This window comes from Dendrobates tinctorius, unplaced genomic scaffold (genome assembly GCF_039654945.1).
Source record: "Dendrobates tinctorius isolate UK_male_01 unplaced genomic scaffold, ASM3965494v1 ptg000177l, whole genome shotgun sequence".
Classification (NCBI taxonomy): domain Eukaryota; kingdom Metazoa; phylum Chordata; class Amphibia; order Anura; family Dendrobatidae; genus Dendrobates; species Dendrobates tinctorius.
In genome coordinates, this window is record NW_027361844.1 from 1,967,100 (window position 1) to 1,993,566 (window position 26,467).

At 44.0% G+C, this 26,467-nt stretch overlaps 1 protein-coding gene across 2 annotated transcripts in view; it reads left to right on the forward strand.

The window, feature by feature from the left end:
• LOC141054219 (aldehyde oxidase-like) overlaps positions 1-26,467 on the forward strand; it is a 250,414-nt gene that overhangs the window by 212,158 nt on the left and 11,789 nt on the right. For both annotated transcript variants that reach the window (XM_073551449.1, XM_073551450.1), the window contains 5 exons: positions 453-680; positions 2,585-2,680; positions 4,495-4,620; positions 17,346-17,417; positions 17,961-18,013. In XM_073551449.1, the coding sequence (XP_073407550.1) occupies positions 453-680; positions 2,585-2,680; positions 4,495-4,620; positions 17,346-17,417; positions 17,961-18,013 (575 nt within the window). The remainder of the gene's footprint in view (positions 1-452; positions 681-2,584; positions 2,681-4,494; positions 4,621-17,345; positions 17,418-17,960; positions 18,014-26,467) is intronic.

The window sequence follows — 26,467 nt, forward strand, 5'->3', positions numbered from 1 at the left end:
ACAGCCAAACAAACCACACATTCACTATTTTATCACTAAATACAGTTTAAATATTCATTTTCATAAACCTGCAGAAAGACACAATGACCTGCAGGTGGCACCTCAACCGGAAAACATTTTTTGGCCTATACTTATCAAAACAATCTACATATGCAAATACCTGTCTGTGTTCATCAGCTCATGAAATACATTTACTGTACATTTGACCAGTTTGCTTTTTCTGAAATTGCCAGAGCCCCCGATGACCAATGTGCGAAAATTTTGCACGGGCCAAGCTAGTTGTATGATTATAATAGCTACAGTTACAGCAGACAGTTTAATAATTAGTATATGATGTGTTCTGTACGTGGTAAAATTATTGCATTAATTGTGTGTAGCTACAGTATATCAGCCTACAGTACATGTTGAAATACGCAGGTCGTTAATATTCTTAAAAATACAACTACTTTTAGGTTCGACAATTAAATCTACATACACCAAAGAGCGAGACTCCATTCATGCAAAAGTTTGATGCCACCAATTTGTTGGCATGCTGGGATGAGTGTTTGGAGATGTCATTATACCATCAGAGAAGGACTGATGGAAGGGAACACAACAAGAAGTGCACCTGGAAGAAGAGAGGCTTCTCTATCATTCCTGCCATGTTCCCTGTTGGATATATCGCAGACTTCATCAATCAGGTGTGTATCCTCCAGAACTCAGCATCTACAGTACATATGTGTGACCTTCGGGCAGTGCGACAAAGCCTCCATTCAGACTTTAATGTTTAGATTTTGCACAAAGGGGTAATTTAATCTGGTTCCAATCTGAAAATTAATTTCAAGTTTGAGCAGTGGAAATATATTTGTCAGAAGACGGACACAGGAAATATTTCTCACCTTTCTACTATGGAAAAATATTTGTAAGCAACCAGGATTTCAGCATGGTCTATCTTGCTATTCCTGGAAGATTATATTGGGTATGGAGCATGTAACATGTATATAATTAATGTCGCTCATATATGACAAAATACAGTGCCTTGAAAAAGTATTCATGCCCCATGAATTTTTTGATATTTTTTAAAATTATGCCCAATTAAAATAATACTGGATATAGGGTGCCTCCTGAAGAAGACTTAACGAAACGTGCATTGGGGCAGCGGGGTTGCCAAGGTTACCTTTATTGCAAGGCAGTAAGTCTATTTCTCTTTGTTTATGTGTGGTCCTGCGGTTAGCTATCACGTATATCATCAATGATCTATTAGGCTATATTGCCATCAGCGATCAAACTACAAGCACAATGCTCTTTATATAGCCCACTATCTATGTTGTTCAATAGGTTATCCATTCCTGTCTATATTTATTTTCATCTTGGTTAATTAATTTCTTTTTACTACCTATTGGTCCCTCTAATCACATTTGCTTTGTTGAATAGGGCAGCATGGTGGCTCAGTGGCTCAGTGGTTAGCATTGCAGCGCTGAGGTCCTGGGTTCAAATCCCACCAAGGACAACATCTGCAACGAGTTTGTATGTTCTCCCGGTGTTTGTGTGGGTTTCCTCTGGTTACTCCGGTTACTCCGGTTTCCTCCCACGTTCCAAAGACATACTGATAAGGATTCTAGATTGTTAACCCCATTCGGGGACAGTGCCAATTATGTATGTAAAGTGCTGTGAAATTAATAGCGCTATATAATTGAGTAATAAAAATAAAAAATAAATCAAGGTGCATGTTATTGTACGTTTACTTCAACCTGAAATACTATGCACTGGTACTTTTATTTACAGCAATAATCATTTGCACTGTCACCTTGAGCTATACTATTAGTGATTATATTTATGGGATTCAATATACAAAGAGAAGCAAGGCACTCACCGTCCCATCCAATGTCCTTTATTATGGTTTACTTTAAAAGTAAAGCAGGGGAGCCCCCAATGGAGCCACACTGGACGACGGCTTTTTGTGCAGTTCCCAAAAAGCCATGTAGAGGACATAGCGTTACATTTCACAAATACTTGCTACTTTATCACATAAAATCTGTTTGTGGAAGTAACTTGAAAACATTTGGAAAGTTCACAGGGTATGAATGCTATTTCAAAGCACTGTACAGCTTAGGAGCTTATGTAAAGCATGTAAATTAATGCTAAGCAATAGTAAGCTGGAGTAATCTCAAATCACAACTCACATTTTTAGCTCCATGTAACATGGTGTCTCCTTCACCAGTCAGTCATCATAAAAAAAGGTAAATATATCATGCTAATTATTTCTGTATATCCGATAGTTGAGTTTAGGTTATTGTTAGTGATGGGCGAATATCTTGGGCGTGCTCGTATATTATGTTCGCGTTCCTGCGGCTGAATGATTTGTGGTTGTTAGACAGCCTCAACATGTGTGGATTCCCTAACAAACAGGTAATCCCCACATGTGTTCAGGTTGTCTAACAGTCGCAAAGCATGCAGCTGCAGGGACTCGAACATAATATACAAGCGCGCTCAAGATACCCAGATAGCAGCTGAGCATGGTCAGACAAGACATTATACGAGCACGCTCACTCATTACTAGTTGTTGTCTTTTCAATAATTTATTTTTTATGTTATTTAACTGTAGGCTTCTGTGCTTGTTCATGTAAATAAGGATGGATGGGTGCTGGTGACTCCTGCTGGGAGTGACATGGACCAAGAAACTTTGACCAAAATGATGCAGGTGAGACTTCCTATGGTTAATGTATTGAAATATTACATCATACAGTATATGTAAGTTATTTTCAGAATAATAGAAAGATAGATGTTGATGTTGACAGCTCACCTGTCCTCAAGTGCATTGCAAGGAGCAGACTTATTGCGTTGTATAGTTCACATAATGCAAGATACAGAAGTCCATCATCTCACTAAACACATAATGGCTTATTTTCTCCCCCGAACTGTAGTAAGACCATGAATACTGGCACGTATCAACTGACGCGTTTCGAGCACCCGAGTGAGCTTTTAGTTATAGGTACAACAGAATTGAGAGAAGTAGCCACACTGTGCTGCCAATCACTGGCGGACACAGACAGAAAAGGACCCCCTGTGCAAGAACAATATATGGGCCCTTTGCAGCCCAAGAGCTCCTAAAAATGCTAAATTGCACCTATTTTGAAGGTAGAAATTACCTCTTTGGCTCCTGTGCAGTTGCACAGGTTGCACTAATGATATATCTGCCCCTGCTGCTAATGAACCAATCAAACAACACCTGAACAACAGAAACAGAAAAATTGAAAAGGAAAGACGACAGTGCTTGTTATGCAATAAGCAAAATGTTATTGATGATAGATACATCATACTGGAATTACCTTAATGGGGTTATCCAGGAATAGAAAAAAAATAGATGAAATAAAATGTAATTGTGGATAAATAGTTATAACGTCCTATCTCCATGGTCACAGCAATGGAGCTTCCCTTTGCACATGCTCACTAGCACCTCACCTGTCCTAACCTTCTAGGATAGTTTCTGCCAGTGGCCATTACAATGTACCATGGTGACTATTGCCCTAGACAGAACAATTGCGATTTTCTAATTTATGGTATTTATGATTTTTTCTAAATAGAATTTTCTTTTTATTCTATTCCCTGAGATCTTCATTATAAATGTAAAATAATCTTGTTTCCCATTCGATCCTCTGGGTTTCTAATAGAAAGGTCTATTATATTTACCATACTTGTTCAAAACTTGTGGCAATGATGGCTGTCTTTTAGCGGAGGGTTAACCCTCTTAACGCCTTGTTCTTTTAAATTATAGATGTGACCTATGTGTGCAGTGTGGCAATGTGCTAATTACTTTTAAAAGAACCATCAGCATCGGACAAGATGTGCTGTATTCTTGTTTTATATATAGAGTATAGTATAGGCGATCAAATTGTAGGTTCAAGTCATCTCAGGGGACTAAAAAATAGATTAAAGATTAAAATAATAACGTCTAAAAAACAAAGAGAAAAAAACATAAAAAAAACCCAAATCTTTAAATGACTTGTCTTTTAACTGCTCATTGTTTTGGAAACCTGTACTGGGTTAAACTATGCTCAAAAGACTGAACATATGAACAGAAAGTTGCTTATACATAGAAATGCTGATGTCCATTCTTTTGAACATTTAAGCCAGGGTTCCCCAACTCCAGTCCTCAAGGCCCACCAACAGATCATGTTTTCAGGATTTCCTTTGTATTGCACAGGTGAAGCAATTATCACCTGAGCAATACTAAGGAAATCCTGAAAACATGATCTGTTGGTGGGCCTTGAGGACTGGAGTTGGGGAACCCTGATTTAAGCAACACTTTATCTGTTTGTTTTCGGAGCAGAATCCACCTGAAAAAGATGTCGTGTGCACATGCAATAATTGGAAAATCATTCAATATCAAGAACAATTGTCAATTTTATTATGCAAAATCTTCCTAAAGGAGATGAGATAGAGATATACTTTAATGGCAATTTATAGTGAAACTATCACAATTGATGCCTAGTACTGTCTTTTTGTTTGATGTAGGTTGCCAGTCGTGAGTTTCGGATACCAATTTCTTATGTCCATGTCAGTGAAATCAGCACATCGGTGACCTTAGACGCTGGTAGTATGCTGGCTTCAGGATCCACAGTCTACGTAATGGCAGTACAGGTAAATAGGTTTTATTCGCTCACATATCATGGGTCGTGCTATTTATTTTCATTAGCAATTTGCAGAAAAAGGTACAATATCATCTATTCAGTCACTAAAGATTCTATCCAAATTAGTATTACATAGAAGCAAAAGTTAATTTGTGTACTAAGGTCAGGTTACTTTTGCATGTAGCTGAACATTGTGCCCCAAGAATCAATGTTACTGGAGGGCCTTTGCCAACCCAGTTCGACACTGGACAGACATATTATATTTTCAGTCTGCGCAGCAATAGGGGATGTTTAACCCCTTTACCCCTGAGGGTGGGTTGCATGTTAATGACAGGGCCAAATTTTACAATTCTGACCACTGTCCCTTTATGAGGTAATAACTCTGCAACGCTTAATGGATCTTGGCGATTCTGAGAAGGTTTTTTTATGACATATTGTACTCCACGTTAGTGGTAAAATTTCTTCGATATGACTTGTGTTTATTTGTGTAAAAAACGGAAATTTGGCAAAAATTTGCAAAAATATAGCAATTTTCAAACTTTGAATTTTTATGCCCTTAAAACAGAGAAATATGTCAAACAAAATAGTTAATACATAACATTTCCCACATGGCTACTTTACATCAGCACGATTTTGGAAACAATTTTTTTTTTGTTAGAAAGTTATAAGGGTTAAAAGTTGACCAGCAATACTAATTTTTACAACAAAATTTACAAAGCCATTTTTTTAGGGACCACCTCACATTTCAAGTCACTTTGAGGGGTCTATATGAAAGAAAATACCTAAAAGTGACACTATTCTAAAAACTGCACCCCTCAAGCTGATCAAAACCACATTCAAGAAATTTATTAGCCCATCAGGTGCTTCACAGCAGCAGAAGCAACATGCATGGAAAAAATGAACGTTTAACTTTTTAGTCACAAAAATGATCTTTTTTGCAACAATTTTTTAATTTACACAAGATTAAAAGAAGAAAATGGAGAAATAAAGTTGTTGTACAATTTCTTCTGAGTACGCTGATACCTCATATGTGGGGGGAAAACCACCGTTTGGGCACATGGCAGAGCTTGGAAGGGAAGTAGCGCTGTTTGACTTTTTCAAACCAAAATTGGCTGGAATGGAGATCGGACGCCATGTTGTGTTTGGAGAGCCCCTGATGTGCCTAAACAGTGGAAATCCCCCCACAAGTGAACCCATTTTAGAAACTAGACCTCCCCAAGGAACTTATCTAGATGTGTGGTCAGCACTTTGAACCCCCATGTATTGCTGTAAAGTTTCTAACGCCCTTGCATGAAAATAAAAAAATCATCTTTTTTCCACAAACATGATCTTTTAGTCCTCAATATTTTATTTTCCCAAGGGTAACAGGAGAAAATGGACCCCAAAAGTTGTTGTCCAATTTGTCTTGAGTACACTGATACCTCATATATGGGAGAAAACTACTGTTTCGGCGCACGTCGGGCCTCGGTAGGGAAGTAGTGACATTTTGGAATGCAGACTTTGATGGAATGGTCTGCGGGTGTCATGTTCCATTTGCAGAGTCCCTGATATGCCTAAACAGTATAAACCCCCCACAAGTGACCAGATTTTGGAAACTAGACCCCCTAAAGGTATGTGCACACGGTGCGGATTCTGCTGCGGTTCCGCAGCGTTTCTGCACCTGCAGGTCAGCAGCAGATTCTGCTGCGTTGTACAGTACAGGGTAACAGGAGAAATTGGACCCCAAAAGTTGTTGTTCAATTTGTTCTGAGTACGCTGATACCTCATATATGGAAGAAAAATACTGCTTGGGCACACGTCAGGGCTCGGAAGGGAAGTTGTGATGTTTTGGAATGCAGACTTTGATGGAATGGTCTGCTGGCATTTTGTTGCATTTGCAGAGCCACCGATGGGCCTAAATAGTAAAATAAAAACACAAGTGCCCCCTTTTTTGAAACTAGACCCCCAAGGAACTTATCTAGCTGTGCCTAAACACTGACAATGCCAAACAAGTGCCCCTTTTTGGAAACTAGACCCCCCAAGGAACTTATCTAGATGTGCCCCCTTTTAGGAATTTATCTATTGTTTCCTGTTATGTAAATTTAAGTAAATTAGTACTGCATGGAGGTGTGGAATAGTTTGACGCAATCTTTCATACACAGGCCAGGTTTTTTGGGGCAGGTGTCACATTGATAAAAGGTGTCCTTGCGTATTCCCGTTTTGTAACATACTCGGCACCTTTTTTACGACTTACCTTTTTTTCTAGTTTGCAGGACTACCCCCCGGGAAATGCTGACCTGGAACGATATGAGCACCTTCAGTTAAGGAAGTACTGCGGCCCGCTCCTTCCTGAGTGCCAAAAATCAGGGCCTTAACCACTACCTCCCTAAACTGAAGGTACGACGTATCGGTGTGGCCTGCACAGCAGGAAAGTGTTGAGCATTGCCATTCGTATGATGTGCGTGGTCAGCTTTTTGTACCACACCTTGGCCTTTCTCAAAGCAGTGGACAGCTGGAGGAGTTGATTAGAGAGATCAACGCCGCCCATGATTTTGTTGTACCCCAGTAAACAGTCCGGTTTACTGACCTGTGCAGAGGTACCTCGTACAGTGCTGAAGGTGCTGCTATGACTGTGTATGGATGTCAAGAGAAGGACATCCCTCTTGTCCTTGTACTTGACCACCAGCAGGTGGTCACTACATTGGGCTCTGCTGTCACCCCTTCTGAGCATCTGCCCAAGTAGCGTTTTTGGAAGGCCTCTCTGATTTTTGCGCTCTTGTCCTTGTACTTGACCACCAGCAGGTGGTCACTACATTGGGCTCTGCTGTCACCCCTTCTGAGCATCTGCCCAAGTAGCGTTTTTGGAAGGCCTCTCTGATTTTTGCGGACAGTACCGCAGGCTGCGGTATCTCACGCAGAGAGGGATTTGACGTGTGGGATGCTGGTATAAAAGTTATCAGTATAGAGATGATAACCTTTATCTAGCAGTGGATGTACCAAATCCCACACAATTTTCCCACTCACTCCCAGGACAGGAGAACATTCAGGGGTTCAATCCTGGTGTCCTTTCCTTCTTAAACGCTAAACCTGTGGGTGTACCCTGAGGTACTCTCACACAGTTTGTTGAGTTTAATCCCATACCTGGCCCTCTTTCTGGGCAGGTACTGATGGAATCTGAGCCTTCCCTTAAAATGAACTAAAGACTCATCCACGCAGATGTCCCTTTGGGGCACGTACACTTCAGCAAACTTTTTGTTGAATTGTTCGATGACCGGCCGAAAGTTGAACAGACGGTCAAAGTTGGGGTCATCTCGTGGGGAACACTGTGCATTATCGGTATAATGCAGGAATTTGTGAATGGCCTCAAAATGCATCCGGGCCACGACCATTTGGAGCACTGCAGTGTTGTATAAAATATCAACATTCCAATATTGCCGAAATTCTGTCTTCTTCTGGATCCCCGTATGAAGGACCAGGCCCCAAAACTGCATAATTTCAACTGCGTCTACAGAAGACCAGTTAGAAAATGATGAACTGGGGTTTTGTGCCTAAAATTGACTAGCATATACATTATTTTGGCCCACCATAAAGTTAAAAAAAATCCTCAAAGAAAAAGACTTTGAAAAAGTCTGATTTTGTGAGGCTTGTGGTGTCAAACTTGATTCCTGATTCTGCCACAAAATCAGGAATCAGTTGCTCAAAATTTTCGGGGGGAGGGCAAGGTCCATAAAGGGTCCGCAATGGGGTACACAGGTTCATCTTCTGGAATGGTGGGCGCTGCCTCATCTTCTGTCCTGGGACATCTGTGTGGCCGTTCCACAGGACCCTAGGAGGAAGAGGATGAGGAGGAAGAATCTGAGAAATAAAGAAATGTGGGATCCTCTCCCTCACTATCAGTGTCGGAGACAAGGAAAGCATATGCCTCCTCCAGTGAATAGTGCTGTTAGGACGAACGTAATGGGGGGACTTTTTTTATGAATATGGTGCTTGTGTCAAGTACTTTATTTTTAACTGTTTGTGTATGTGGTGGGGATAGCGCTTGGTGCAAACTTGTCTGAAAAGAAAAAGCTAAAAGAAAAAAAGAACCAGGGAGAAAAAAATGTCTGTGAAAAGAAAAGTGTAAAACAGCAGGCACGAGCTTTGATGAGTGAACTGTTTCACTTATCAAAGTTTGGCAGCTGTTGGATGTCCACATGGAAGTGGTGAAAATAAAAATGTCTAAAACAGCTGGCATGAGCTCTGATAAGTGAATTGGTTAATTTATCAGAGTTTGACGGCTGCTGAATGTGCACATGTGGGTGGAGCAAGGGCGGATGAAAAAGAAAAATGGAAAACAGCAGGCACGAGCTCTGAAAAGTGAACTGTGTCACTTATCAAAGTTCGGCAGCTGCTTGGATGTGTGTACGGGGGTGGTGCAAAGAGAGGTGGAAAAGAAAAATGGAAAACAGCAGACACGAGCTCTGATAAATGAACTGCGTCACTTATCAAAGTTCGTCGGCTGCTGGATGTGCACACGGGGGTGGCCAAGGGGGGAAAGAAAAATGGAAAACAGCAGGCACGAGCTCTGATAAGTAAATTGCGTCACTTATTAAAGTTCGACGGCTGCTGGATGTGCACACGGAGGTGGCGCAAAGGGGGGTGAGAAAGAAAAGTAAGCATGGGTGTTGATCGGTGAACTGCGTCACCAATCAACGTTCGGCAGCTGCTAAATGTGCGCACGGAGGCAGCGCAAAGGGAGGGTGGAGGGTGGTAAAAAGATGGGGAAAGGGAAAGGGGAATGGGGGACAGGGGATTGGTGTGGATGAAGAGAGATCGGGCAGGGATCAGGGATTAAAACACTTACGGTTGTAGTCTCTCTTCTTTCTTCTGTTTTCTTTCTTCTGTCTTCAGCAGGGATTGTGGTGTCACAGGCTTGTGTGGCACCACAAGGCCCAGCACAGCAGGAGATCTAGCAGCGTGACCACTCTGCAGGAATCCTCAGTTAGTGTGAAAACCTGCAGTGCGGTTACAGAACAGATCACAGACAGGTCAAAGAACAGTCATACCGCTGCTGTGACCTTTCATTGGTGGGATCGATGATCACATCGATCCCACCAATCAGAGCTGGCCCTGGTAACGCTGGTGTTGCTAGACACCGGCCTAGGATCGGAGCTCACAGATCCGATCCTAGGCAGGTCACCGGCACAGGTCACCAGCAGGGCACAGCGCGGTTACACCGCAGTTGTGCCCTGTGATTGGCGCAATCAACAATTACATCGATCATGCCAATCAGCAGCTGCATCGATCGCACCAATCTGAGAGGTTTTTGCCGATGCCTAGGATCCAGTACATCGGTACTCGATCCTAGGCTGGAACATCACTGTTTCAGCCAATTTGATTGGCTGAAACAATGAGAGAGGCTGCGATTGGCTGTTCAGAATTGAATAGCCAATCACAGCAAACGTGAGTGCGGGTGGGCAGGAACAGCCCCAATGATGCAGACACCATCTTCCCACAGATAATGACACTGGAATTTTAATGCGATCACCGCAACTTCGGTTGCAGTGTCGCATTAAAGGACATGATGTACTAATCCGTCCATGGTCAGACAGGCCCAGGTCACATGGATGAAATAGTATGTCAGATGGCAGAGAGGGGTTAAGGTGATCATACAAATTGTACTGAAGTAGATGGTGGTTAGTGTTTTGGTCCATATTGGTCACTATAGTCATCATATCCTGCTATACATCTCACTAACACGGGGCGAAGGACAAACAATTTTTCTGGGAAAGATTATTTTTAGATGAAAGATCAAAAGAATGAAACATCTTTTGTCCAACTATTCTTTTTAAGTGTGGTCGACTTCTTTCCAGACTAGGGCAATATATAATTGGGCAACTAAAATAGTCATTAATTGTGTGATTTCACCCAATGCACATTCCTAATTGCTGAGGTATCTATTTTCATCTACATTAGACATTATTCAGTGGTCCGTTATCTTTCTCATTCAGAAAAAAACAAGGAACAATTTTTATCAGTGTGGAGGATCAAATTTTCATTAGCGTTCGGTCACTTTGTATTTGCAATGAGTTACTTTTTTCAATGCAAAGAAAAGAAATTATAAAGTTTCTCCTGCCCTCCTGCCCATGAGGAAGCCACCACCTACGGCGATTCACGTGGGGTCCTCATTCCCATATTATACCTTTACTAGGTGTCATGTTATCTGGGAGGTACTATATTGGTACTATGGTACTATATTGCAGTGTTACTGCTTACTTCTTTCATATTCTTTTCATAGTACATTATATATGTATTATTATTTTTACAAGTTCATAGTACCGCTCTCCATTATTGAATACTATTTTATTTATTTTTTTATTGAATACTATTTTACATCCCTTTAGGGGTTGAGGTTGAGTTTATTTATAAGTATTTCATATACGGTATTCATTACATTTACATGGCCACATTGATTGTCATGCTATTCATATAGGTTTCATTCCAGTGCCAGCCTTTGGCTTGGGAAACAGGTTTTTTTGACGCAATATGCGCACTTTTAAATGTTTTTATTTGTCTTGTCTAGGTTTTTGTGCTTGCTATAATTAAGAATTAGAATACTTTATAACACCATAAATGTGTGTCTGCGCTGGGATATCCTCAATATATCACACTAAATTACCCCTAAATTAAAATATATAATAGTTTGGATGGTGGAACTACAAACTTATTTAAAAAATGTAAAAATATGCAGAAATATAAATATGTAAAAAAAGGGGCGTTTATATTAGAATAGAAATTATGGAACAAGAAGCAATAAAATAAGAAGCATTAAAATAAGAAGGATCCGTTGGAGATTTACCTCAGATGCAGCCAGTACAGGATATGAAGACTTGCATTGAAAAAAGAGGATATTGCCTCAGATGTAGCGTACTGAGCTCTTCTTGAGGACAAGGCAGGGTTAAATCTCCAACTCGCAGGCATATTTTTACATTTTTTAAATATGTTTGTAGTTCCACCATCCATAATATAATATATTTTAATTTAGGGGTAATTTAGTGTGATATATTGAGGATATCCCAGCGCTGACACACATGTATTTTTCGCTTTATAAGACGCTCCGAATTATAAGACGCACCCCAAATTTTGAGGAGAAAAATAGGAAAAAAACTTTATTTTTAATAAAATGGTGGTGCATCTTATAATCCATGCGTCTTATTGCTTTCCAGGGGTGGTGATGGAGGAGGCCGAAGTGGAACATTGCTGCTGGGATGAGGGGGTGTTTTGATGCGCAGCGTGCCGCTGCCGGTGTCTGTTACTGCCGCCGCCCTCTGTCCCCTGATGCTTGCCACCACCGCCACGCTCTGTCCCCCGGTGCCTGCTTGCCACCACCGCCGCACTCTGTCCCCCAGTGCTTGCCACCACCGCCACGCTGTCCCCCGGTGCCTGCTTGCCACCACCGCCGCGCTCTCCCCCGGTTCTTACCGCCACCACCGCGCTCTGTCCCCCCGGTGTTTGCTGCCATCGCCGCGCTCTGTCCCGTTCTGAGGGTACTTGCCGCGGCACTCTGTGCCCTGATGCTGCCGCTGCGCTGTCCGCCACCGCCGCGCTCCTGTCCCCCGGTGGTTTCTTCCGCCCCACCGCCGCCGCCGCGCTCTGTCCCGTTCAGCGTGGGGGGGTCTCTGTCGCTCCATGCCTGCTTTCTTCCTGGAAAATGGCCGCCGCGCATGCGCAGACGGACATCTCGGCACTGAAATCTCGGGAGATGAGATTTCAGCGCTGAAATCTCATCTCCCGAGATTTCAGTGCCGAGATGTCCGTCTGCGCATGCGCGGCGGCCATATTCCAGGAAGAAAGCAGGCATGGAGCGACAGAGACCCCCCCACGCTGAACGGGACAGAGCGCGGCGGCGGCGGTGGGGCGGAAGAAACCACCGGGGGACAGGAGCGCGGCGGTGGCGGACAGCGCAGCGGCAGCATCAGGGCACAGAGTGCCGCGGCAAGTACCCTCAGTGGCAGCGCAAATGTATATCCTCTTTGTAAGACGCACCCCCTTTTTCCCCTCAATTTTGGGGGAAAAAAAGTGCGTCTTACAAAGCGGAAAATACGGTATGTTTATTATTTATTTTTACAATGTTGTGGAGTGTTGTTCTGTCTTGCAGTGGGCACTCCTCCATTTGTTGTTCTGTCTTGCAGTGGGCACTCCTCCATTAGTACTAGCGCCCCCAAATATATATATCTAATATATAAAGCTCAAGTGTGTGTATGTATGTGTGTATGTCCGGGATTGGCATCCGCACCGTCGCATCTACAGCCACAAAATTTGGCACAGTCACACGTCTGGACCCCGAGAGTGTCCTAGGCTATGTTGTGAGGTGAAATTTTAACCCCGTGCGTTCCAATTCACCAAACAATTTTGCCCCTATCTACATAATGGGGAAAAAGTGTGTGTGTATCAAGCCCCACCCCTCATTATGATGTCATAATGGTTGCCAAGGCGACGCTGATGTCATCATAGGTTGCAAGCACCACCGCTCATTATGATGTCATAATGGTTGACTATGGGATGGAGGATGTGTGATGGGTATATGGGCACTGGACTATGGGATGGAGGATATGTATGACGGGTATATGGGCACGGGACTATGGGATGGAGGATGTGTGATGGGTATATGGGCACTGGACTATGGGATGGAGGATATGTATGACGGATATATGGGCACGGAACTATGGGATGGCGGATATGTATGATGGGTATATGGGCACGCGACTATGGGATGGAGGATATGTATGATGGGTATATGGGCATGGGATTATGAGATGAAGGATGTGTGATGGGTATATGGGAACTCGACTATGGGATGGCGATTATGTATGATGAGTATATGGGCATGGGACTATGGGATGGAGGATGTGTGATGGGTATATGGGCATGGGACTATGGGATGGAGGATGTGTGATGGGTATATGGGCACTCGACTATGGGATGGAGGATATATATGATGGGTATATGGGCACGGACCTATGGGATCGTGGATATGTATGATGGGTATATGGGCACAGGACTATGGGATGGAGGATAATTATAATTTGCTATAACTAACCACAGTTTGTTACTATGCCCGGGCAGCGCCGGGCTCTTCAGCTAGTTTTATTATATATATATTTTATTTTACTTTATAACACCAGCTTGAAAAATGCTTTCAAAATCCGAAATGTTGGCCTACTGAAATGTGATCACCAGTGACATTATACACAGGAGCTCTGTATATAGTGTCAGTGTACAGGTAATACAGTGATTACCAGTGACATTATACACAGGAGCTCTGTATATAGTGTCAGTGTACAGGTAATACAGGGATCACAAGTGACATTATACACATGACCTAAGTATATAGTATACAGTGTATTGTGTCAGTGTACAGGTAATACAGTGATCACCAGTGATATTGTACTCAGGAGGTCTGTATATAGTGTCAGTGTACAGATAATACAGTGATTACTAGTGACATTTTACACAGGACCTCTGTATATAGTATACAGTGAATATATTGTCAGTGTACAGGTAATTCAGTGATCACCAGTGACATACACAGGAGCTCTGCATATAGTGTCAGTGTACAGGTAATACAGTGCTCACCGGTGATAATGTACACAGGAGCTCTGTATATAGTGGCAGTGTACAGATAATACAGTGATCACCAGTGACATTATACACAGGAGCTCTGTATATAGTATACAGTGTATAGTGTCAGTGTACAGGTAACACACTGACTCACCAGTGACGTCTCTAGCTGAAGTCCTTTATCTTTGCTTTTCTTTTTCATCCAGCACAGACTGCTGTCACTTCTTCCAGCGAGGACTCGTCTCTGCATAAAATAAACAGTTACCTAGACCACTGCTTCCAGAGCACATTCCCCACTTTTTCCCTTTCTTCTACACTACTCATCTGAATACACTACACATCTGAATACAGATGTGCATCCACCATCAATATATAATTGGTTATTATGCAACCCACCATTCCAAATATAAATTATAATCCCCAATTGTGCACCCACTAACTATAAATAGCCACTTCCCCATTTAATATATAAATTAATTAGCACCTGTACTCTTTCCCCAATTCATCACCAGTCAGTGCATCCTCAATGCCCCACTATGTACCTCCACCTCTAACCCCGATTCATTATATTTACATGCCCCTCCCACCCCAATTCATGTCAAGTCTTTCTCTCTCACCCTCTATTCATTATCAACTGCTCTTCCCCACATTCAATACATCATTTACTCCCACATCCTCAAAATTCATTATTTGTTCTCCCCCTAGATCATCATTTGCTCTCCCCACCTTCAACTCATCTTTTACTCTTCCCACCCCCACCTTCAATTAAATTGCTGTCCCCTGTCCCTCATACTGAATTCATCATTTACAGTATCCTGTCACCTCCCCCACTTCATCATTTAAAGTTCCCCTTTACTTCCTCAATTGCAGTTCCCTATCACCCCCTTACTTCATCTACAGTGCCCCTTCATTTGCAGCCCCCATCCCTCTTTCATTTCATCATATGCAGTCCCACTTCTTCATGTGCAGTCCCTTTCCCCCACTTCATCATGTGCAGTCCCCTTCCCCCACTTCAAAATGTGCAGTCACTTTCCCCCATTTCATCTTGTGCAGTCCTTCTTACCCCCCATTTCATCATGTGCAGTCTCCCTTACCCCCCACTTCAAAATGTGCAGTCCCCCTTACCCCCCACTTCATCATGTGCAGTCCCCTGTTGTGAGTTCATTTTCCCCTTCATTACTGAGGCCCGAGGAACTCCCTCTTCTGGTAAAGAAAGGTAGTGAGCCTGATTATCAAACACCTGAGGCTGATGATGATGACTGCCTGAGTGGAGTTACTGACTGGATATAAGGCTGCCGACGCCCTTCTGCCCTGCGGGTGATTTCTCTGTGGGATCCTTGGAGACCAGTCTGAATTCCTGCTCCGCTAAAGCTAAGTTTGCTGCTCGGCCTTTTGCTTTGGTGCTTTGACTTTGTTTTGCTTTGTTTTTCTGGATTCTGCCATTCCCTGCTGGGGTGTGCTGAATTCATTTAGCTCTGTCTTCTGAAAATACCTGAGTGCTGATTTAGTTTTTGAAGCCTAGCTGCTTCAGGGCCTTTTTCATATCAGCTTGTTGGCTTATGTCTTTGATAGGGTTTTGGCAGATTGCAGACAGCAGCCTTCCTGTCCTTTCCTATCTAGGTAGTTTTGGGCCCCGTCTTTGCTCAGTCTATCTTTCTGTCTGTGTTAGTATTTTCATCTTGCTTCACCGTCATTATATGTTGGGGGCTGCCTATTGCTTTGGGGTCTGCTCTGGGGCAGTTTAGATTTCCCCTTTCTTTCTTTAGGCCTATGTAATTCTCCGGCTGTGATCGAGGGGTCTAGGGCATCGTAGGAACCCCCCACGGCTACTGCTAGTTGTGTTGATAGGTTCAGGGGTCTGCAATCTGATAGTTGCCAACTTCTCTGGTTTTCTGGACTTAGCTTGTATTTCTGCTTTTGCCTCCTACGGTGACTCATTCATAACAGTCCCCCTTACCCCCCACTTCATCATGTGCAGTCCTTCTTATTCCCCATTTCATCATGTGCAGTCTCCCTTACCCCCCCTTCATCAAGAGCAGTCCTTCTTACCCCCATTTCATCATGTGCAGTCCTTCTAATTCCCCATTTCATCATGTGCAGTCTCCCTTACCCCCCCACTTCATCATGAGCAGTCCTTCTTACCCCCATTTCATCATGTGCAGTCTCCCTTACCCCCCACTTCAAAATGCGCAGTCCTCCTTACCCCCCACTTCATCATGTGCAATCCCCCTTACCCCCCCACTTCATCATGTGCAGTCCTTCTTACCCCCCATTTCATCATGTGCAGTCTCCCTTACCCCCACTTCAAAATGCGCAGTCCTCCTTACCCCCCACTTCAACATGTGCAGTTCCCCTTACCCCCACTTTATCATGTGCAGTCCCCCTTACCCTCCCCACTTCATCATGTGCAGTACCCCTTACCCCCCACTTCATCAAGTGCAGTCCCCCTTACCCCCACTTCATCATGTGCAGCCCCACTCCCCAACTTCATCATGTACAGTCTCCTTTAACCCCCAAACTCCATCATGTGCAGTCACCCTTACACTCCCCACTTCATCATTTGCAGTTACTCATCTTCTCACCCATTGAATTCATTTTATAAAGAAAACAAAAATGTTTTAATGTACATACTTACCTCACATTCACTCCCCAGCAGTGCAGCTCTGCTTCCAGCGTCCGGTACATGTCGGTGCGTACGCGATGATGTCACCTGACCAGAAGTACAGAAAGCATGGAGGGAGTGGGAGCTACTAAGCTGTCAAGGTTAGACTGCCGTGCACAGCTCTGAGAAAGCTCCTGGCCCTGATGCCAACGTGTGCACTGATGTGTGCGCTGCAGGCCTGCAATGCACAGGCACTTGGGGCCCGATGAGCAGAAGCACAAGAGCGGGGCCCCGGACCTGTGGGCGTCCTTCTATACTGCTGCTCACCAGGCCCCATACAGCAGTAAGGAGAGTAATTCCCTGATGGCAGCCCTGCTAATAGCTAATGGAGGGGGAACTAAACAAACCCGCCGAGTGGTTGTGTAATTAGTCATACAAAAAAATGGACAATATAGTATAAAGACAGCACTAGGGAGGAAGTGAAGAATGTTTTGAATGATAATTTGACAATTTGACAATTAATATTATCTTACAATGGTTACTTCTTTTGATAGGAAGCGTGTAAGATACTTCTCCAGCGTCTACAAACAATAAATCTGAAAACTAAATCAACTTGGAATGAAATGGTAACTTTTTAAAACATTATATTAATTTATGTGCAATATATATTATGTTCAGAGCACACCACACCTAGCTTCCAATTCAACTCTGTCCTAATCTCTTGATACTACATCATAAGCAACCCCTGGTTCTTGCAAGACCTTTTTGTTCAGGGAATTCCCTGTAGTGTGGAACACAATACTCCATTTCTACTTTCAAAAGTTTCCTGAAAAACCAACTGTACAGAAAGCTTGCAATGTGCAATAAAGATGACTCTACTATACAACCATATGAGCAGCTTTTACCCTCACCCTCTGTCACTTTCCTTTCTACTAATAGATTGTAAGCTCTCATGGGCTGGCCTTCTCTTTGTCTCTAGATGTTTGTCACTCAATAAGCTGTGGTCTGTTGTACTTTGCTGTTTTTCCCAAATATTCATATACATTTAAAGCACTTTTTACATGTCTAATATATATATAACATAAATATGACAAATATGTTTTATATACTTACAAATTTTAATTGAAACTTTACCATCCTCCTACTGAGCTTCTGATTATTTTACTTAGGTACAAGAAGCTTTCCAGCGAAGAATTTGTCTTTCAGCAACTGGTCATTACAGGTAAAACCCTCCCATACTGACTTTTATTCTTTTATGGCTGGCAATTGTACACTAATGTTACACTGACTTCTCAATTTCATATACTTCATTGATGGCTGTGAAGGGACACTTTACATTTGGTTTGAAGTAATAAAGTTAGAAAAAACTTTGTCAGTGAGGGTGATCAATAAGTTGAACAGGCTGCCACAAGACGTGGTAAGTTCTCCTTCAATGGAACTCTTCAAACAGAGGCTGGAAAGACATATGTCTGAGATGGTTTAGTGAATCCTGCATTGAGCAGGGGTTTCGACATGATGACTCCGGAGGTCCCTTTCAACTCTAACATTCTATGATTCTATTAAATATAATTGCAGTGTAACAGTAATGAGCTGGTTAGGATTTCTTTATTATTATTATTCATTTTTATATCGCCATGGATGCCTTTCTTGTGAGTAACAGTATAGAAGGTTACGAATAACATAATATTATAGGTAGATGGTTGACCCAGCTTAGGGGAAGGAATTTTTTCCCTATGGAGAAAATTGGCTTTTACTCTGTGGGTTTTTTGCCTTCCCCAGGATCAACAATGCAGAACAGCTGCACTAAAATAGGCTGAACTAGATGGACATAAGGTCTTCCTTCAGCCTTCAAAACTATGTTATGTTACTATGTTATTTATTACATGGTGCTTTACATGTGAATAAGGGGCATACATAAACAAGTATAATAAACGTGAGCAATACTGTCGTGCAATGCAGGGACAACCACCAGAGGGCGAGGAAGGGAGGTAACTGGAGCTCACCTAGCGAAGACCTGTAGAGCTGAGCAAACTCCGCTAGGGGGCAGTAGAGCTGTCATACAAGCCAAGTCAGCAACAGCCAGGAACGCAGTGTCAGAGGGGAAGGCAGGAGCAAGGTCTGAAGCAAGCCAGAGATCAAAAAGCTGGTTGGGAGCGTGGTAACCCGTGGATGAGATGAAAGCACAGCCAGAAGCACGTAAAAGATCAGAGCCAGACAGAGCAATTCAAAACAGGAACGGAAGACGAATGAGAATGCCACAATGGCTGAGGCTGACCAACTCTTGAGATCAGCCCCTTTCTTAGTTAAATCTGTGAGGGGCTTGACCACCTGGGAGAACCCCCTTATGAACTTCCGATAATAATTGGCAAACCCCAGGAAGCGTTGCAGACCTTTCAGATCTCTTGGTTGAACCCAATCAACAATGGCCTGAACCCTCCTAGGGTCCATATGGAACACCTCGGTGGACAGAATGAACCCCAGAAAGCATAGTTCCTGAACAAAAAATGAACACTTTTCTAGTTTAGCAAATAGGGAGTTCTCCCGGAGCATCTGGAGAACCGCACAAAGATGACCCATGTCAATCTGTTTATCCGGTGAGTAGATTAAAATATCGTCCAGATAAACCACCATAAAATGCCCAATAAAGTCAGCAAAAACATGGTTAATAAAGTTCTGGATAACTGCTGGTGCATTAGTCAGACCGAAAGGCATAACTAAATTCTCAAAGAGCCCCTCAGATGTGAGAAACGCAGTTTTCCACTCATCCCCCTCCTGTATCCAGATAAGGTTATATGCTCCCCCGAGATCCAACTTAAAAACCATTTGGCCCCAGGCAATAGGTTGTATAAATCAGGAATTAGTGGGAGAGGGTACGCATTTCACACAGTTATCTTTTTTAACTCTTTACAAAAAAGAATCCTGCCACCATGGGAGAAACAGAAGGGCCAATGTGTCCATTACAAAGACTCCCGGAGATATATTACATCATGGCAACTCGATCAGGACCATAGAGATTGTATAAACGGGCCTTGGGCAATTTAGCATTAGGAACAAGGTCAATACTACAATCAAAGGGGCGGTGTGGTGGTAAAACATCAGCCTCTTTTTCAGAGAAAACATTCTCAAAGTCCTTCAAGTACTCCGGAATACCCTCCAGACTGACGGATGACACAGATACAGAAACAAAGCAATCATTGGAACAATTAGGTCCCCATTTCACAATATCCTGGGACTCCCAATCAATAACCGGATTGTGTAGTTGTAACCATGGAAACCCCAACTCCAACCCTGCAGGAAGATTGTCCAAAATAAAACATGAAATGCGCTCCTGGTGTACAGCCCCCACCTTGAGAATAAATTCTTTAGAGACAAAATGTATACCGTCCTTAGTGAGGGGTGTAGAATCAATGGCCAAAACATTCATGGGGTTTTCCAACCTAAATGTCCCTAACTTGCTATTGGCCACCAATTTAGAGTCAATCAGGTTCACCGACGACCCACAGTCCACAAAAGCTGAAGTGGGTGTAAAACAGTTCCTAACACCAAGTTCCACTTTATGCAGCACTTTAAGAAATGAGGAAAAATGTACCTGAGAGTCTGGGTAACTTCCATAACAGTTACCCAGTCTTAGTCGTTTCCCAACACCTTGGAAGTTGAAGGACAAGCAGGACAGTCCTTTTTCCAATGTCCCGGAACACCACAGTAAAGACAGAGCTTGCCTTCCCATTGTCATCTCCTCCCCCTTTCCTTGAAGGTGGTGGCTCCCACCTCCATGGGTTCAGCTTGGGGAACCAACTCTGGCTTGACTGGAAGCAACGGGGCCTCCCGTTGCATGACTCCTCTCTCCCGTAGTCTCCTATCCATACGGACAGCCTGCGTCATTACCTCCTTCAGGAAACTGGACGGTGGATGAAGGGCCAAAGCATGCTTTAGATGATCAGATAATCCCCTCCGAAATTGGCACCTGAGTGCTGAGTCGTTCCTGGATTCCTCGGGGGACCATCGCCTAAATTCTGAGCCGTACCACTCGGCAGGCTTCCCCTGAGAGAAACCTATGATCGTGTCGTCCACCAATCTGACCCGGTCAGGTTCATCATAAATTAGTCCTAGGGCATCAAAAAACCTATCTACAGACACTCTCTCCGGGGCGTCGGGGGTAAAAAAAAGGCCCAAGACTGCGGACCTTCCCTGAGTAAAGATATGATAATTCCCTCCCACTGACTCTCATCCCCCGAAGATCGGGGTCTAAGGGAAAACAACAACTTACAACTTTCCCTGAACACATGGGACTTTTCCTTCTCACCGGAGAAGGTGTCAGGGAGTTTAACAGAAGGTTCAGGGGAATGTAAAGAAATGTCAGTAACATCACCATCCTTACTGACAGATGCTGATGCAGCACCTTGGGCAGTCTTAACTGTCTCAGCAGGCTCTCTCTGTACTTGCTGGTGGGACGTAGCCCAAGCCCTATGCTCTACAGACAAGAAAGAGGACAGAGTAGTGTCGCTTGCTCTTTACCATTAGTAGGTCATTGGTGACTTTAGGTAGGGCAGTTTCAGTTGAGTGATGCAGTCAGAAGCCGGATTATAACCAGTCAAAGAGGCAGCAGGAGGAGAGGTGGGAGGACAGTTCAAGATGGACATGCTGCTCCAGTAGTTTTGAGGCATAAGGGAGAGGTGATATCGGGCGATAGCTAGACACAGGATGGGTCGAGAGAGAGCTTTTTGAGTATGGGTGTGATTGAGGCATGTTTGAAGGATAAGGGGAAGACACCATTTGCTAGTGAAAGGGATGAGGTGGGACTGGAGTGGGTCTAGTGTGCAAGTGGTGAGATGTAATCTTAACAGAAGGTGGAGAGCTGACCTTCTGTCATGCTGGAGAAGCTGGTTTTGGAAGTACAGGGTTGAGCAGTTAAGAGAAGTGGCATTGGGGGATGCAGGCCAAAGCTTTCTCTGATGCTATTGATCTTCTGCTTAAGGAAAGAGGCAAAGTCTACAGCAGAAATGAGAGGAGAGGGAGGAGGTGCTGGGGGACAGAGTAGAGAATTGAAAGTGTTGAAAAGTTGTTTAGGGTTGTGAGACAGGGAAGATATGAGCGATAAGAAGTAAGTTTGCTTTGCGACAGTGAGCGTGGACTTGAAGCTGGCAAGGGAATGCTTGTATGCAATAAAGTGCTCAGCAGAGCGAGATCTTTTCCATCTCCTCTCAGTAACTCTGGAAGCTTGTCTCAGTTCTTTGGTCAGGCTGGTCAGCCAGGGTTGCCTGTTGATTGTACGAGTTTTGCTGTGCGTGAGGGGGGTGGCCAAATTGAGTGCTGCTGTTATTGTGGTGTTATATAAAGTGGCAGCAGCATCTGTGTCATATAAGGAAGCTATGTCTGTAAGAGGGAGAAGAGACTCAGAGAGTGAGTGTAAATTGAGGTGTTTGAGATTTCTGTGAGGGTGAGTTTGTGGAGTGGGGGTTGCACACTAGGAGAGGAGAGAGAAGAGAATATCAGTAGGTTGTAGTCAGACTGGGGGAGGGGTGAGTTAGTGAGATTAGTAAGGGAACAGAGGCAGGTGAAGATAAGGTCCAGCGTGTGGCCATCTTTGTGAGTGGCTGCGGAGGACCGTTAAGTGAGGCCAAAGGAGGCAGTCAGTGATAAAAGCTTAGAGTCAGCTGAGCTGGAAGTGTCATTGGGGATGTTGAAGTCACCCATGATGATAGTGGGGATGCCAGCAGAAAGAAAATGAAGTAGCCAGGTGTTCAAGTGGTCGAGAAAGATGGAAATGGCTAGTTCTGGGAGGCAGTACATGACAGACAGATGGAAGATATAGGGGGAGTAGATGCGGACGGAGTGCACCTCAAACAAGGGAAGAGTAGCGGAGGGAGGAAGTGGAATTGGGGTAAAGGAGCAGGTATCAGACAGGAGCAAGCCAACTCCTCCACCACGTTTGTTGCTGGGGCGAGGGGAGTGAGAGAGATTGAATCTGCCATTAGAAAGTGCAGCTGGAGAGACTGATTCAGAGGGGGTGAGCCAGGTTTCAGTGATGCCAAGGAAGGAGAGTTTGTTGGTGATAAAGAGGTCATGTATATAGGACAGCTTGTTGAAGACAAAGCGTGTGTTCCATAGTTCTCCAAGTAGGGGGACCGGGAGAGTGGGGGCTGGAAGAATGGGTATGAGGTTATCATGGCTGCAAAAATGTGTAGAGGATCAAGGCAGGGTGTTACAGTAGAAATTAGTGTGGGGATGTCCTGAGGAGGGCCAGGATTTGGGGATACGCCGCCAGCAATGAGGAGTAGCAGACAGAGTGTTAGAAGGTGGGAGCAGGATAGGACATGATGTGGTCGTGTGTGTCTGAAGAAAAAGGATTGTATGTGGAGGAACAGTTCTGAGGAAGAGGTAAGATGGCTGGGGAGGATGGAGGGAGGATCAATAAATTCAGTAAAAAGCATACAATCACTTGTCAGCAATGTTGTCTGAATTAATGCCTTCCATATAGGGGCATAATTACAGTCATATACTTTTGGACTTGAACCCCCGCAATGATCAGATCATTGCTTGGATGAGTGGACCCCTATGGCCTGTCTAGATCTATAAATATAAATGTTCCCTCTCCATAAAAAAAAACAAATACCAAAAATAAACAACCCAAATATATAAATAACACCGTTTATAATTTGCAAATAATGGCACTATGCAAGTAACAAATACCTCCATATAGTTACTGAACAAAACCCACCATACTAACAATAATATTTACTAATATTACTATTATTATTATTTGTTTTTAAGAGCAATGTTTATCCCAAGGTGCTGTACATCAGGGGTTACATAGAAGATACAATACGTTGAACAAACTAACAGTGACAGACTGGTACAGAAAGGAAAGGGCCTTGCCCATCCAGGCTTGCAGTCCACAGGGTAATGGGAAAGGAGATAGTACGGTAGGGCGTTTCAGCAGCACTGTTGGTGGTGAGAATGCAGCACGGTCATTTCAGGCTGTAAGCTTTCTTGAAGAGATGGGTTTTCAAGTTCCGTATGAATGTTACAAATGTGGTGGATAATCAGATGTGTTGGAATTCAGAATGCCAGAGGATGGGGGACACTAGGGAGGAGTCTTGGAGGTGATTGGGTGAGGAACGTATGAGTGCGGAGGAGAAAATGATATCTTGGGAGGACCGGCGATTACATGCAGGAAGATGTCGGGACATGAGTTTGGAGATATATCAACTCTTTGATGATTTTCTAATTTTGTGAGATGTACCTGTACGTTGGAAAAAGATTATGAACAGCTTTGCATGTTGGTGTTGCAGTATGAACTGGATACGTTGGGGGATTGGGAGCCAATGAAGGGATTTTCAGAAGGGAAAAGCAGATGAGTAGCGAGGAGAGAGATAGATTAGTAGGGCATCAGACTGGACTGGAAAGGTGAGAGCAGAGCCGGCTCCAGGTTTTCGTAGGCCCCGGCAAAAGAGTCTCAGTGGGTCCTTTTAACACACCATGATTCATGATGCACAGATACTGCAGAGAAATATAGGTGTGGCGCCCCTGAGGCTCAGTCGCCACAGAGGTACTGCACCTTCTCCTAAGGTGTAGTGCCCCACCATCCAGGTAAGGTGGGAACTCCTTTCCATGCTCCAACACTCACACCCCACACACCAGGGTAGTTCTGCACAACCACATTGCGGCTCAGTGCTTAGAGAGTAGCAGAGAACCTTTGGTGGTTCCCTGCTTGGAACACTGGACGTGCTGGGAGGTGGGTGGAGTTAGAATACATAAAAGACTGGGAAGGTTTGGAATTAGAGGTCAGTCGGTCAGACGGGAGAGACTGAGGGAGGAAGCCACTCGGAGAGAAGTGGGGATCCCTGGAAGAAGGGATGGAGGAAGGAGTGCTGCAGCTGCCTCAGTGACGTGAACCAGCTGGCACGGGAAAGGAAGGAAGGATCCATAAGAAAGAGAGAATAGTACGGAACGAAGGAGAATAGAACAGAGAGGACGTGGGATGGAAGAAAGCACCCTGCCTATAGGTTCTAAGCACAAGGCCGGGGCCCGGTCCCCGAGGTTGTGTGGACACTTATGGTTCTGCAGCAGACACCGGTGGAATAGTTGGCTGTAAATGCACTACTCCCATCTAAGACTTGGGGCACAACAGCATTTGGATAGAGAGCCGGGACTCAGGAGAAGGGAGTCCCTGAAGCAGGCTACAGCTGTCTGCCGTACAAGGAGAGTTCTTGGGAACATCTGATGAGAGGCACTCCAGTGTAACTCAGTACTAGGAGATCTTCACACTTTAAGGTGCTATAGAGGAGACGTTCAGAAAGGTACATGTTGGCGGAGTGTTGGAGGGGAGCCTACCATCTTGCCTGGAGGTTGACTGAGTCTCTGACCCAGAGGACACGGCCCGGAGGCAGGCACCTGTGTGCACTACCGACTGTGAGTAAAGCTTTGGAGCTACAAGCCCTGGTGTCCTCCATTCATTATCGCGCCTACACCCTCCGCATCACTGCATCTGGGTACCAGCTCCTACACTGCCTGTGCTTCTCCTCATCCATTACACCTACACTGCCCTGGGGCTACAGCTCCACCTGTGGGGAGCTTCACCATCTTGGCTGCCACACACCACCAGCCCCAGAGGATCTGCAAGCAGCATCGGCTTAACACCTCACTTGCCGAACACCACAGGTGGCGTCACAAACTATTCATTCAAACTAACTGCAATACAAATTTCCCCCATTACTTGGGCGCCCAGGGCCACGGACCGGGTCACCGCCACTGTGACACATCCCTCTGACACCGGCCCGGTACCGAGTACCCGGCAGCCCTGGGAGGGCGACCCATAGGTATAGTACAATGCCAAAGATTTCACTTACTTTTTACATTACATGAGTGCTATCAATTGTAAATTCTACAATAGCTCAGAAACCGATGAATCCTCTCCACTAACAGTGCGTGTGCTGAGAGGATTCAAAATGTTTCATTTTAAACCAGACCTTTACTGTCCTTCATACAGTATTATGGCCATGACGTAGTCCTCCACACAGTATTATGGGCACCACATAGTCCTCCAAACAGTATAATGAGCTCCATATAATGCTCCATACAGAATAATGAGCACAATATAATGCTCCATAAAGAATAATGAACCTCATACATTGCTCCATACAGAATAATAGGCCTCATATAATGCTCCATACATAATATTGGGCCCCATACATTGCTCCATACAGATTAATGGGCCACATATATGGCTCCATACAGAATAATGGGCCTCAAATAATGCTCCATACAAAATAATGGGCCCCATATAATGTTCCATACATAATCATGAACCAAATATAATGCTCCATATAGAATAATGGACCCCATATAATGCTCCATTCAGAATAATTGACCCTATATAATGCTCCATATAGATTAATGGACCCCATATAATGCTCCATGCAGAAAAATTGCCCCTATATAATGCTCCATACAGAATAATTGACCCCATATAATGCTCCATACAGAATAATGGACCATATATAATGCTCCATGCAGAATAATGGACCCAATATAATGCTTCCTACAGAATAATAGACCCCATATATTGCTCCATACAGAATAATGAGCCCGATATAATGCTCCATACAGAATAATGAGCCCCATATATTGTGCCATACAGAAAGGGGTCCCAGTACATAGCCTTGAGGGGCACCAA